The sequence below is a fragment of the Lepus europaeus genome, chromosome 5 (assembly GCF_033115175.1).
Source record: "Lepus europaeus isolate LE1 chromosome 5, mLepTim1.pri, whole genome shotgun sequence".
Classification (NCBI taxonomy): Eukaryota; Metazoa; Chordata; class Mammalia; order Lagomorpha; family Leporidae; genus Lepus; species Lepus europaeus.
The window spans coordinates 9155661-9170423 of NC_084831.1; the positions used below are offsets into that span (position 1 = coordinate 9155661).

At 53.3% G+C, this 14763-nt stretch overlaps 1 protein-coding gene across 1 annotated transcript in view; it reads left to right on the forward strand.

Moving 5' to 3' along the window:
* The window catches only part of PRDM2 (PR/SET domain 2), a 124849-nt gene that overhangs the window by 39882 nt on the left and 70204 nt on the right, over nucleotides 1-14763 (forward strand). The window contains 2 exon segments of the mRNA XM_062190465.1: nucleotides 8767-8919; nucleotides 14221-14347. Coding sequence (XP_062046449.1) covers nucleotides 8767-8919; nucleotides 14221-14347 — 280 coding nt within the window.

Consider the following 14763-nt stretch of genomic DNA (forward strand, 5'->3'; position numbering starts at 1 on the left):
GCCAGGAGCCAGGAACCAGGAGTTTCTTCTGGATCTCCCACATAGGTGGCAGAGGCCTAAGGACTTGGGCCATCCTCTGTTGCTTTTCCCAGGCCATTGGTGGGGAGCTGGATTGGAAGTGGAGCAGCTGGGACAAGAACAGGGTCCATGTGGGAAGCCAGAGTCCCAGGTGGTGGTTTAACCTACTGTATCACAACGCTGGCCCCAGATTTTCTATAAACATTTTATTTATTTGAGAGAGAGAGAGAGAGAGAGAGAGATCAAGATCGAGAGATCTTCCTTCCATCTAATGGTTCACTCCCCAGGTGGTGCAGTGGCCAGCTCTGGACCAGGCTGAAGCCAGGAGCCAGGAAGTTCTTCTGGGTTTCTCATGTAGGCAGCAGGGGCTCCAGCCCTTGGGCCAGCCTCTGCTGCATTTCCCAGGCCATTACCAGGGAGCTGGATTGGAAGTGGAGCCACCAGGACACGAACTGACAGCACAGGTGGTTGCTGTACCCACTATGCCATAACAACACTCCCCCCGCCCCCCAAACTATTTGGAGCTCCCTTCTAAATTTCTAGAGATAGTCATATTAAGTCGGGAAGTTAGGCAGGTTTTTTTCGTTTATTTAATTAATTAATTTTTTTCCAGAAAGGAAGGAAGGAGTGAGAGGAGAGCTAGAGCGAGAGCGAGAGAGAGAGCGTGTGTTAGGCACATTTTAACCTTTGGTGAGTCTTGTCCAGCAGCCCTCCTTTCCTCCTAGCCTGTAAAACCCAGTGTTCTGATTTCTTTGTTTTTTCACTAGTTTTACAGTATCCATTGTTATCACTGAAAACTGATAGTTTACTGCTTCTGTTTGCCTTTTGTGCATTCAGGCGACACATTTTGATTTTGAGTCAGGAAGAGGGGGAAGTAGAACTTGTGTATCAATTAAAATTGATAGAGAACTGTCTCTGAAATGGAAGACATTATGCACTGTAAAGTGAAAACGTTCTCTGTCAGCACTACTGTGATGAAATGCCAGCAGGTTTCATCCTCCTTGCCTTCTCAAATCTTCTAAAGTCAAGTTATCTGTAAGTTAAAATTGCAAGCAATAGCGCAGAGGCCACCAGCTGATTTTAGGCCTTTTGTCCAGAAAGTGCAACTCAGCTGCTGGCTTCCAGCCAGTGAGCCATGCTCAGCTTACAGCCCTGGAGCTGAGAGTGGGCTTTACATTTTACCTAGTTATTTTAAGGTTTCTTTAAGTTCTGAAAGAATGACAGAATGGGGGGGGGGGGGGAGAGAGAGAGAGAGAGAGAGAGAGATCTTCCATCTGCTGATTCACTCCCCCAGTGCTCACAGTTGTTAGGTCTGGGCCATGCCAAAGCCAGGAGCCTGGAACTCCATCCGGGTCTCTCAACGTGGGTGGCAGGGACACAAGTACTTGAGCAGTCATCTGCTACTTCCCAGGCGCATTAGTAGGGAGCTGGTTTGGAAGTGGAGCGGCCGGGACTTGAACTGGCACTCCGACACGGGGGACAAGTGTCTAAAGTGGTGGCTTAATCCACTGTGCCACAGCACCCACCCCAGTTTGGTTTGTTCTTTGCAAACTTTTCTCCATATGGCATGGAGATTTAATTTTGAATGTGTATTTAAATTGTCATGTGTATAAAATTTGAATTTAGATTCTTTTGTAACTATTTCTAAACAGCGGGGTTACCTCGGGTGGTGTGAAGATTGGGTTCTGCTTGACAAGAAGTTGATGCACAGTTGTTAGTGGTGGGAGAGACAGAAAGGAGCTAGGGCAGATCACTTGGTGTGGTGGGAACGGGAAAGGGTTTGCAGACAGGAAAATGGACAGAGAACGCCGCCAGCAGCCCAGAAGCCTGCGCCTCCTTCTCCACTCTCCGGTTGCTTCTCTCTTTTATTTTGGTGATGGAAGAAATGAGGGGACCAGGTTTGAATCCTGGCTCCATTTTTGGTGATTTGATTATTTGACTAAAGCTATCATCAACCTTTCCTAGGTTTCCTCTTTATGAAATGGGCTTAATAATATCTCATAATCATTTTGCAGATTGCTATAAAGGTTAACCAAAACAGCACGTAAAGCGCGTAGCCAGTGCGCGGTATGCTGGTGCTTCCCTTTTTCAGCTCTTTCTAGAATGGGCAATTTCAACCTGAAAGTGAGTTCACTAGCAAGGTTATTTTATAGCGGTATGTTGTCACCCGCCGCCTTGCTTTGTTAGAGGGGCTGTTCTCTAGAGTGGATCAGGAGAATGGTGGATCAGGTGTAGCGGTGCTCTTTGGGGTCACATCAGCTGAGTGTTTCCTGGCCTCATGAAGATCTGGAAATGGGTTTCTTAGGTGTGTCGTTTCTTGGGTTTGAGCCCGGGTCGGAGGTTTACCTGCCTTTGCCTTGTCTGAGAAGGAGAGATTGGGACGGGTGCCTTTGTAGTCTGGTGAGTTTTGCTAGATTAAGCAAACTTTCATCACATTTGGAGACAGGTTCTGTGTCTCAGTCACTGAAATTTGATTGGAAACCGAGGTTTGACACCTGTGAAGGGAATTGTGTAAAATCACATCCCATCCGGGTTCCTGTATGTACGGGTACACTCGGGAAAAATGCGACAGTTCTGTGCTTTTCCAAAGGTGCGTGTGTGTGATGAGGGCCTTCAGTGCGGTGTGCGGCAGACTGGCTGCTGTCACTCAAATTCCGGCTTTTATTCAAAAGGCTGTTCTTCCAGCAGCCTCGTGTTTGTGCTGTGTGGCCCGAAAGTAGGAAGTTCACATAAATAAAGGGAAAGCAGTTATGGGTTACCCTGCTTTTTAGAGAAAACCATTATTGACATTTTCATATATTTAGGTTCAGATTATGTTTCTCTTTAATGTTCCTATATGTAAAAAAAAATGATACCATATCTGCCTGTATTTCTATAAATGGCTTTGTTCAGTCATTCATATATTCTGAATAATGCCATAAATGGCTGTACTTTTCTCTTGATTATAGAGATAAAATTCTCAGGTGATGGAGAATCATCTAACAGAAGCAGAAGTTAGCACATCACCTACCCACTGTTCACACAACAGTGCTTTTCTTTTTTATTCTTTTTAATATTTATTTATTTATTTGAAAGTCAGCATTACGGGGTTGGGGGGGAGGTCTTCCATCCGATGGTTCACTCCCCAATTGGCCGCAATGGCTGGAGCTGTGCCAATCAGGAGCCAGGACCAGGAACTTCCTCCTGGTCTTCCATGTGGATGCAGGGGCCCAAGGAGTTGGGCCATCTTCCACTGCTTTCCCAGGCCATAGCAGAGAGCTGGGCAGGACGTGGAGCAGCCGGGTCTCAAAATGGCGCCCATATGGGATGCTGGCGCTTCAGGCCAAGACATTAACCCACCGCGCCACAGCGCCGGCTCCAACAGTGCTTTTCAGAGCCTTGGTCTTTGCTGCAAGGAGGGGCTGTCACTCACTGAGCTGCCTCTGTTATTGCGTGGATGTGGACTGGGATCAGCTTCAGTAAGTCTCACTATTGTGAACATCTGTGTTCACACATCCGGGTACAACTGCCCTGTCATCTCATCAGAGTAAATCCCTACCTGATGGCTAAAGTATATGCTGCATGTGTTGGAGACTTTCTTGGTCACATTCTACTAAATTCCATCCAAAACCTTTACACCAGTTTGTTCTTTGATCAGCAGCGTTTGGGGGAAGTCTTGTTTCCTATACTCTTCCCATTTTTTCCTCTTCATTAACAAACTTTTTGCTAATTTAATAGAAAATAGTTTTAATTTGAAGTTAGTTTTATTAAGTTTAATATATTTAAAAATTATTTTCATTTTATTTGGAAGGCAAATAAAGGATCTCTCGAGAAAGAGAGATTCTCCATCCACTGCTTCATTCTCAAATGCCCACAACAGCCGGCACTGAGCAAGGCTGAAGCTAGGAGCCTGGAACTCAGTTTCGGTCTCCCCTGTGGGTGGCAGAGACCTAAGAACTTAAGCCATCGTTTGCTGCTTCCCATGGGTGTGAAGTAATAGCAAGGAGCTGGCTCCGAAGCGTGGCAGCTGAGAGTCAGTCACAGCCCCCCCCATGGGATGTGTGTTTCCCAAGTGGCTGTTTTACTGCCTTACCCGAGCTGTGTGTGTGTGTGTCTGTGTGTGTCTGTGTTTTTGAGGTTTGGGGTACTTGTATTCTTTTGTGAATTAATTACTTGTTAGTCTATTTTAAAGAAGTGTTCATCTTTTTAATAAAACAAAAGAATATTTTGCTTTTGCAGATCAGTCTGGCCTAGGAGTTTCCTTAGTCCCCTTTGAAGCAAAGGGAGCTGTGCATAAATGACGAATTTGCACAACTGGAGCGCTTTGCTTCCTGCAAAGGTTCAGGCTGACCTGAGCACCAGGGGGTTCCAGCTCAAGCTGCGCTGTTGCTCTGGGCAGCCCCACACACTCAGGCTGCGCTGTTGCTCTGGGCAGCCCCACACACTCAGGCTGCATTGTTGCTCTGGGCAGCCCCACAGACTCTGGCTGCATTGTTGCTCTGGGTAGCCCCACACACTCAGGCTGCGCTGTTGCTCTGGGCAGCCCCACAGACTCTGGCTGCATTGTTGCTCTGGGCAGCCCCACACACTCAGGCTGCGCTGTTGCTCTGGGAGCCCCACACACTCAGGCTGCGCTGTTGCTCTGGGCAGCCCCACAGACTCTGGCTGCATTGTTGCTCTGGGCAGCCCCACACACTCAGGCTGCGCTGTTGCTCTGGGAGCCCCACACACTCAGGCTGCGCTGTTGCTCTGGGCAGCCCCACACACTCAGGCTGCGCTGTTGCTCTGGGAGCCCCACACACTCAGGCTGCGCTGTTGCTCTGGGCAGCCCCACACACTCAGGCTGCGCTGTTGCTCTGGGCAGCCCCACACACTCAGGCTGCGCTGTTGCTCTGGGCAGCCCCACAGACTCTGGCTGCGCTGTTGCTCTGGGCAGCCCCACACACTCAGGCTGCGCTGTTGCTCTGGGCAGCCCCACACACTCAGGCTGCGCTGTTGCTCTGGGCAGCCCCACAGACTCTGGCTGCATTGTTGCTCTGGGCAGCCCCACACACTCAGGCTGCGCTGTTGCTCTGGGCAGCCCCACACACTCAGGCTGCGCTGTTGCTCTGGGCAGCCCCACACACTCAGGCTGCGCTGTTGCTCTGGGCAGCCCCACACACTCAGGCTGCGCTGTTGCTCTGGGCAGCCCCACAGACTCTGGCTGCCTGCTGCAGCTCCGGGTTTCCCTGGCAGCTGTCTGTGTGTTCTCTGTGCCTGGCCAGTGTGCGCATGGGGAGCAGGTGGGACCCTGCCACCCCCCAAGATGCAGCAACGTGCGGCTTGTTACCCAGAGTCTGGGGGCAGTTTATATTGGGATGGGGTAGTATCGCCTGCATATGGTACTACAAAGTAGGAACGGTGGGTGGGCAATGTTCCAGGAGCGTGTCGTCCATTCTCCTTATGTTGCTATGCTGACAAACATGACAGAAATAGCCCTTAAACATTCTATTTTCTTTTCTTTTTTTTTTAAAGATGTATTTATTTATTTATTTGAAAGGCAGAGTTACAGAGAGGCAGAGGCAGAGAGAGAGAGAGAGTCTTCCATCTGCTGGTTCGCTCCCCAGATGGCCACAATGCTTGCCAATCTGAAACTAAGAGCTAGGAAATTCTTCCAGGTCTCCTACATGGGTGCAGGGGCCCAAGAACTTGGGCCATCTTGTACTGCTTCCCAAGGCCATAGCGGAGAGCTGGATTGGAAGTAGAGCAGCTGGGACTCAAACCAGCACCCATATGGGATGCTGGCACTGCCGGTGGTGGCTTTACCTACTATGCCACAGCACTGGCTCCCCTGTTTTATTTTCAATTTGAGAGGGAGAAAGAGTACAAGAGCACACTCTAGTTTGCTGATTAATTCCCCAGATGCCCAATAAATAGGACTGGGCCAGGCTGAAGCCAGAAGCCAAGAATTCAGTCCGGGTCCCACTTGAGTTGTTACCTGTCCCCTCCTAGCGTGCACATTAGCAGGAAGCTGGTCTGGCGCTGGGCACTGGACCAGTGCACTCCAGTGTGAGTTGAGGATGTCTTAACGGGTAGGACAAATGCCCGTTGCCCACCAGTTTTTTAATAAACCACAGCAGGTGCTAAGGCAGCAGCGAGCACACTCGGGTGTGTGTGCACCTGTCACACAGCAGGTGCTGCTCACATGCTGGTTTCATTCATTCATCCCATGGTTTTTTGTAGTTAGCCCACTTTATGCCAGGCTTCGGCAAGGTGTTGGAGGCGGTCAGTGTGTGAGAAGGCCAGTTGTCTTCTCCTGGAGCTACCAATGCCTTATGCAGAGCAGGTCCACTGGTGAGACTGTATGTTAGAACTGCCCCAGTGCTGTGAGGAAGGGAGGGAGTGAGGGCCCGGCTTGGCTGTTCTTGCCGGAGTGCTCAGGAGGGGCCTGATGAGTAGTGGTGTGATTATTATTATTATTTTTTTTTGACAGGCAGAGTGGACAGTGAGAGAGAGAGACAGAGAGAAAGGTCTTCCCCTTTGCCGTTGGTTCACCCTCCAATGGCCGCCGCGGTAGGCGCACTGCTGCCAGTGCACCGCACTGATCCGATGGCAGGAGCCAGGTACTTCTCCTGGTCTCCCATGGGGTGCAGGGCCCAAGGACCTGGGCCATCCTCCACTGCCTTCCCGGGCCACAGCAGAGAGCCGGCCTGGAAGAGGGGCAACCGGGATAGAATCCAGCGCCCCGACTGGGACTAGAACCCGGTGTGCCGGCGCCGCAAGGTGGAGGATTAGCCTATTGAGCCGTGGCGCCGGCAGTGGTGTGATTAAGTAGGTGACTTGGAAAGGAAAGTTCTTTAACTTCTGAACCTCATTTCGCCGTGTTGAAAATAGATGGAATGGGGCTGGCACTGTGGTACAGCAGGTTAAAGCCCTGGCCAGAGGCACCGGCATCCCATATGGGCGCTGGTTCTAGTCCCTGCTGCTCCTCTTCTGATCCAGCTCTCTGCTATGGCCTGGGAAAGCAGTACAAGATGGCCCAAGTCCTTGGGCCCCTGCACCCACGTGGGAGACCCAGAAGAAGCTCCTGGCTCCTAGCTTCAGATCAGCACAGCTCCGGCCATTGTGGCCATCTGGGGAGTGAACCAGAGGATGAAAGACCTCTCTCTCTGTCTCTCCCTCTCTCTGTAACTGTGACTTTCATATAAATAAAATAAAATAAAATAAATCTTTTTTAAAAAATAGATGGAATACTAAACCTGCCGCCCAGATTACACCAGGTAACATAAAGCATGCAGCATCATAGCCAAAGCTCCCCACAGGAGAAGGCAGTGGTGGTGCCCAGGACGGTGGAGGCCACACGCGGCAGTCCCGGGCTTGGGGAGCCAGCGTGCCCAGAGAGCAGCGTCCTTACTCACAGCCCAGGAGCGTGAGCTTGTTCCACAGGAAAGGTGGCCTGTGTGGGTCCAGGAGGAAAACCACTGGAGTGCAGAGAGCCAGGCTCTGTGTGTGTGTGTGTGTGTGCGCGCGCGTGCGCGTGTGTTTGCTGGGTGAGGTAGATAGTTTTTTTCCCCCCTTTTTTCTGAAACAAAGTAAAAGACGAATTTCATTTGCTCAACATGTGAATCTTCACGATTGATTCTGCAATTGTTTCAGTGCCTACTTGGGTGTTTTTGCAGTTTAGTTTGGGAAAAATAAATCCTGTTTATGTGTACACAAAGCTCCAGTTAAAAACCATTGCTAACTGGATGTTCTGTAAAATGCAAGGGTGATAAATGAGGGCGGCAGCATGGGGAGGGGTGGAGGTCGAGTGGGGAAGAATTGACTTGAGTCTGGGTGACCAGGAACGGCCCCTTGCAGGAGCAGGTTTGCTCTGACTCTGCAAAGAGGGGCTTGGGTTTTGGTCTTTGCTTAGGAACGGTGCTGATGTTTCCCCGATTGTCCATGGCGCCTTTGTCCTGAGGTATTAAGGGTCAGCCGAGTTTGCAAAAGCATGGCAAACTCACATGGGTTCACCATGTAGTCGGCGGGCCCAGATCCGCACACTCCACTGGCGGAACCCTGCTGGAAGCTCCTGGGATTTGCCTGCTGCCAAACCCTGCTGCAAGCTGCAAGCACAGTCGCCCAGCAGAGAATGTGGTTGTCGCCGGTGTCAGTGTTCGTGGCAGCAAGGCATTCAGGGATCAGCGTGCATAATAACTGTGGCTTTTTACTTTAGCGCAAAAGTCAGCACGCTCGGCCAGCAAGATAACGAGGGTTGGGCAGTTCTGGATTTCAGTTTGCACCTTGTAGCTGGCCTTTCTCCTTCATGTGTTTTGTTACTGTGAACTGCTTTTTTTTTTTTTTCCAAGTTTTATTTATTTATTTGAAAGAGTTACATAGAGAGAAGGAGAGAGGCAGAGAGAGAGAGGGAGAGGGAGAAAAAGAGAGAGGTCTTCCACCTGCTGGTTCACTCCCTGGTTGGCCAGAGCTGGGCTGATCCAAAGCCAGGAGCCAGGAGCTTCTTTCGGGTCTCCCACGTGGGTGCAGGGGCCCAAGCACTTGGGCCATCTTGTACTGCTTTCCCAGGCCATAGCAGAGAGCTGGATTGGAAGAGGAGCAGCTGGGGCTCAAACCGGCGCCCATATGGGATGCCGGCACTGCAGGTGGAAGCTCTACCCGCTCCGCCACAGCGCTGGCCCCCTATGAACTGCTGTGAAGAGTGTCTGCAGATATCGAGAACTGTCTCAAAGCTGAAGATGGGATGTCTTTCAGATGCTCTTCTTTTAACCCGAGCGTCCCCCTCCCCAGGTGTATTATCCGAACCTGGGATGGATGTGCATCGACGCCACCGACCCGGAGAAGGGCAACTGGCTGCGCTACGTGAACTGGGCTTGCTCGGGAGCAGAGCAGAACTTGTTTCCGCTGGAGATCAACAGAGCCATCTACTACAAGACGTTGAAGGTAACCGGGGAGGGCCGGCCTCCGCGAGCTGCCCTGGGCGCCTCACCCTCCTCACCGCCCTCGGCTGTGATTGGCAGGGGCTTCGGATTCTGCAGACTTTGGAAGGGTCACGTGAGCTGTGGTTCATCTACACACCCGAGCTTCTGTGTTTTTAGTACATGGTTGCCACTGCCTCCTGTATGATGGGGCATTGAGGCACCGGGGTGGCGCTGAGTGATCACAGCCCACGTCTTTGTAGACCCTGGTGAGCCAGCCAGCGTGCAGCATCTGCTCCCGCCACCCGTGTGCAGGGCGCCGCGGCTGTCTGGCGGCAGATTGTTTCCAAGTGTAAGAAACCATGGATAGCTGTGGTGGTTCAGCGTCAGCTGACAACATGCATGGTGTTCAGTGCGGGCGCAGCCTCGGCTTGCCTTTCCTTTTCCCGTTATTCAGGACACGTTTCTCCTTCAGACAAAGTTTTCTTTGGAGACGTTACATGTTGAGATGGAGGAAGAGGGAAGTCCTGTGTTCGGGCTGGTGGCGAGGCGGCCGAGTGCACGCCGGGCACCTGGTGTTAGGCACTCGTGAGTGCTGCTGCATTTCTCCAGACAGCTAGGCTCTCTCCATGCTTGCACGGGTCCAGCGCTTGGAAGACAAATCTCCACATCATGCAAAGCAGTGTTATAAAGCACACTTTTATTAGTATTATTTGGGAGGGAGAGACAGAAAAAGAGAAAGTGTGCTCCCCCATCCACTAGTTCACTCCCGATTTGCCCACAACGGTTGGGACTGGGCAAGGCCTAGTGAAAGTCAGAAGCCAGGAACTCAGTCTAGGTCTCCCATGTGGCTGCCAGGGTTACAACTACTTGAGCCATCACCCGCTGCCTCCCAGGGTGTGCGTGAACAGGAAGCTCGAGTCAGGAGCCAGGGCTGGGACTTGAACCCATGGACTTTCCCGTGGGATGTGGACATCCTAACTGGCACCCTAACCACTGTGTCAGACGCCTGCCCCCAGAATCTTGAGGCTGCGAAGATAGATTTGCTTACATTGCTTCAAGGCAAACTTCTGTTTATTCGTTTATCTCCATCAAATAATGTCAGGGACTTAGGGACACTTGTGAGAGGAACTGTCTCTATGCAATTGAATCCACTTGATGAGCAAGCATTTAAGGCAATGGCCGGTTCTACAACTGTCTTGTTAATGTGTCAGCCCCAGGCCATCGGGGAGTTTAGTTCACATGTAGCTGCCAGTTGGATTACCCCTCCACACACACACACACACACATACACATACACGTTCTTGCTTCCAGTCCTCGCAGAAAATATTTTTCTGTGGTAGTTCCTCACATAAGACTTCATAGACCTTGTTTCCCATTTCCTTTCTGCTTGATTGTGGTCGCTTGCTTTTCTAGAAGATACTGCTGTACAGTCTTGCCATCCTGGAGTTTGAAATTGGGTTCAAAGTACGACTCAAGAATTCACTGTTTCTTCAGTTTAGAGTGAGGGCAACATGCCTTTGACCCAATGATATAGAACCCCATGGAGACCAGGGGGTGAAAACAAGGCAGGCAGAGTGGGAGGGGAGTTCTGAAGGAACGTGTGCCCCAAGGGGTCCCAGAGTACCTCGTCAGACTCAGCTGTGTTCTCTGATAGGAAATCCACGTGAACCTCGAGAAGCGAGGTGCAGAGCAGTGGGTGCCAGTGTGAATTCTGGAGCGAGACTGCCCGGGTTAAAACCTGACTCTCCTGTGACCCAGGCAAATGGTTGCGACCTCGGCTCCCGTATCAGGAGGAGCAAGTCATTGTCGTGTGGACCCGCTAGAGTTAGGTGACTGGGAGAGAGCCCTTGCACCTGGGAAGTGCTAGTAAATGACAGCTGTCCCTCTCGGCAAGCTGATGTGGTGTGATGGTCAGAAGCAGGGACTCTGGAACAGACTTCCTGGTCACCCACATTGGCCTCCAGTGTGGCTAGGCAAAGGTCCTTCTCTCTGCGTTTGAGTTCTCTCGCCTGTGAAGATGGAGGCAGTGCTGGGCAGACTCGGTGAGCCAGCACGCCCGAGGCTCTGTGAGCAGCCCTCAGCCAACCCGCGGTGGCAGAGGGAGTGGTTACGTGGCTGCTGTTATTTTTACCTTTGTGCGAAATAGCATAGTTCTGACCCTTCAGATGCCCTCCTGTCCTGACCTTTGACATTTGCTGCAGTGTGCTTGTGGTCCTTCAGGCTCATCACCAGAGATCACTTCCTGTCTTCTAGAGTAGCATCGTGTAGGTTTGTGTCTTGTAGATAAACTACCTGGGATGTCCGCCGGACTCTGGATTGTCTTCGCAACTTACTGTTGCACCCAGATCATTGGGAAACCTCAGCACTGGTCTTGTTTGCAATGTGATTAGAATTCCAGAAAGGTCACTGAGTCTGCTATCTATTCATGCATGCACTCGTGAGTTTTCCAAATATTTATTGTCTCCTGCGCTCCACGGACTGTCCTTCAGCAGTGAACAGATGGACAAAGTCTGCCATCTTTTCGAACTTCTATTGTTAAGGGAGCAGAGGCAGATAACCAGGAAATAAGATGGTGATGAGTGCTGTGAAGACAGTAGCATGCCACAGCGGCAAGGCTGCTTTCAGGCCTGTGGGTCAGGGAAGGCCTTTCTGGAAAAGACATTTGAACCCTACCGCTGGGAAAGGAGGGAGCCGGCCATACAAAGATCTGTGGGCAGAGCAGTTCAGGAAGCAGGGCCGGGAGAAGCAAAGGAATAAGGTAACTTTTACAGAATTCAGGTTTATTATTAAAGAACAGAACCAGCCGGAGGGGGAGGCGGAGTCACAGAGCTGAGGCTGGTGAGGGGCAGGGGCGAGGTCAGCTGGGGCTCGGAGGCTATGGGCAGAGGCGCTGCGGTCTGGTCGTCATTGGAGAGTGGAGCTGACAGCTTGCCTGCCTTCTACAGGACTCTGCTGGGAATGGATTATAGGTAGGTACGCGTGGACGCACTCTGTGTTCCAGTGGTTCCAGATTCCTTCACTCTGAGCTGGTGTCACAAATACTGAGAGCCCTTGTTTCCTCCTGGTTGGCCTGTTCAAACCTCAGGTGTCTGCACACTGATATTTAGGGGAGCGAGGATGGGTGATTTTGGGACGCCTGTCCGAAAGCCAGGGAAAAGCAGCAGGGTTGGGAGTGTTTTTGTTGGTGGTGGTATTTTTTAATGTGAAAATGCGGTACAGCCATGTGCTGCATAACCAGGTGCCAGCCAATGAGACTGCTCGTGACGGTGCCGTCAGAAGGCTGCGTGGCCCTGACGTCGCAGCTGGATCAGTGGTGTGTCAGCACACATTCCGATGTTCTTACAACAGAACCACTGAGGCACGCCTGTCTCAGCACCAGCCCCATCTTTAAGTGGCATATTATTACACTGTGTATGCAAAAAAGGTGCTTTAGTCTTTTCTTTTAAATGTAGACGTATATTTCCTTTATTGATTTTTCTCCCGAAATTCCATGTGAGAAATCTTAAAAATGCTAACCAGTCAGAAGAGAGCAATGTGGAAGCAAATCCTAGATTGAAAAGACTGGTTTTTCTTTTGAAGGGTCAGTTGTTTGTAGCTGTTTCAGTATAAAGTCGAAGTCAAGTTCCTCTTGCCCTGTTGCTGCTTCATCAGCCCATTGGCCTGCTAGAAACTTGACATTAGATTTGTGAGGCGGGCAGATTCTGGTGTTTTCTTATTGTGTGCTAGCAGCAACCCAGCGGGCCCTCCGGAGTGGCGTGTGCTGATGCCGGGCTCCAGCGGGCCCTCCGGAGTGGCGTGTGGCTGATGCCGGGCTCCAGTGGGCCCTCCGGAGTGGCGTGTGCTGATGCCGGGCTCCAGTGGGCCCTCCGGAGTGGCGTGTGCTGATGCCGGGCTTCAGGCCGCCGGCACCGTCAGCACTGCCGGCTGAATGCCGAGCGGGCACACGCAGCCCTAAGCTCCTCATGTGGAGCTGTCCCATGCTATCTCCTAACCAGTTTGGGGTGCCCGCGTTTTCCTTTTCTTTCTTATTTGGCTTCATTTAAGACTTTACATATTTCTGAGAACACTCGGCATGTCCAACACTGATTACCATTTCATAAACGTGTCTTAGAGCAAAAATCTGGTTTTTTCATCAGAGTGACACATGGCTATTTTAGTCCATTAATATCATTTTTTTTTATGTTTAACTGAGTTATGAAGGGAATATATTTGTTCAAAGATGAGCAAATGGCAGCTTTTGGCCATCCTTGGGGGAGCAAAGGAAGGTGACTTGTTACCGTGTAAAATCAGCAGGAATGCTCTGAAAGCCGGGCCAGGTGAGAGTTCTGCAGCTCGCGGCTGTGTCTCCCCGGCAGGAAGAGCTAGGTCCTAAGCCGGCATCTCCGGGGGGCTTTGCCGCTGCCCCCGACAGGATCAGACTGCGGTGATCCGAGTCCGGAGCCGATGCCAGCCCGTGGTCTCTTCCTAATCTGTACTCACTCCGGCTCCTCCGTTCCAGCCGCGCCCTTGGACCAGGAAGCCACAAGGCCTTTGCACCCAGGTCTCGGCCATCCCCCTGGGTTAGGGGACCTTAGTCTTTGTCTTTTATTTTGTTTTCCCAGGGAAGGCTCCTCCTGTGTCCTGATGGAGTCCGCAGGTTCCCGGTGCTGTGTCTCCTTTTCTTTGCAATGAACACGTGTTTCATGCGGGGCTATTTTGAGACTATGCAAACATTCGCCTGTGGGCTCCAGCTGAGCCTCCCACAGCTGAGCCTGCTGCGGGGGTGGGGGTGGGCTTCCGGCGCCCCACTCCTTCTCACTGGTCAGCTGGGGTCTGCGCCTAGAACTCTGCCTTCCACGGGCTGACAAGTTCGCCCACCTGCGCGGACGCGCACGCGACCCTAGTTGGTCTCGGCTGGATGCTACCGACCCGATCCCCCGCCGCTGTGCACGCGGAGGCGTCATCCCGAGCGGGCCCGGCTGCTTCCCCGCGTGGGCAGGGGCCTGCCCGGCCGGGTCCTCCTCCCTCGGCGCCCCCGGGCCCTGCCGGGCCCTGTCGGGGTCGCAGGCTGCCGGGCGGCGCGTTCGGCCTCGGCGTGGGGCGGCGTGGGCGTGCGTGGCCGGCGCTGTCGCCGCCTGCGTGCGCACCCGCCGTGCGGTCCTCCGTCCAGCAGAGGGGCCTGCGCGGCGGCGCCACGGCCCGGAGCGCGCCGGCCGCCGCGGCGCCCACAGCTGTTTGCCGTCGGCGCGCCGCGCCCGGCCGCCCGGCCGCCGCCGCGGCGCCCCGCCCCCGCCAACAAGCGCCGCTCTGATTGGCCCGGTGCTTGTCCCTTCTCTCTCCGCAGCCAATCGCGCCGGGCGAGGAGCTGCTGGTCTGGTACAATGGGGAAGACAACCCCGAGATAGCAGCTGCGATTGAGGAAGAGCGAGCCAGCGCCCGGAGCAAGCGGAGCTCCCCGAAGAGCCGCAAAGGTAGGAGCCCGCCGGCCCCGGCGCCGCGCCCGCCGCCGCCGCCGGCTCGCGGGGCGGGTCCGGGGCTCGGCCGCCGCCGCGGCGTCGCGGTGACCTTTTCCGGACTCGGCCGGGCCCGGCCCCGCTGCTGAATCACGGCCGCCGCGCGCTCGGGCTGTTTCCTGACTCGGGCCCGGCGGCGGGCACGGCCCCCGGCCCCCGGCCCCGCACTCCGCCGCGGCCCTGCGCTCCAGGCGCCCGCGGGGTGACAGCTTCGGCCCGGCCGGGCCCCGCGCGGGACGCGGGCCGAAGGTGGACGGGGGCAGGGACATGCCGGCCGGCCAGAGAGGAGAGGAGACAGAGTTGTGGGGGCGACAGATGGGGGGGAGAGGAGACAGACCGATGGGAGAGTGGGGGCGAGACTTGGGAGAGGGGAC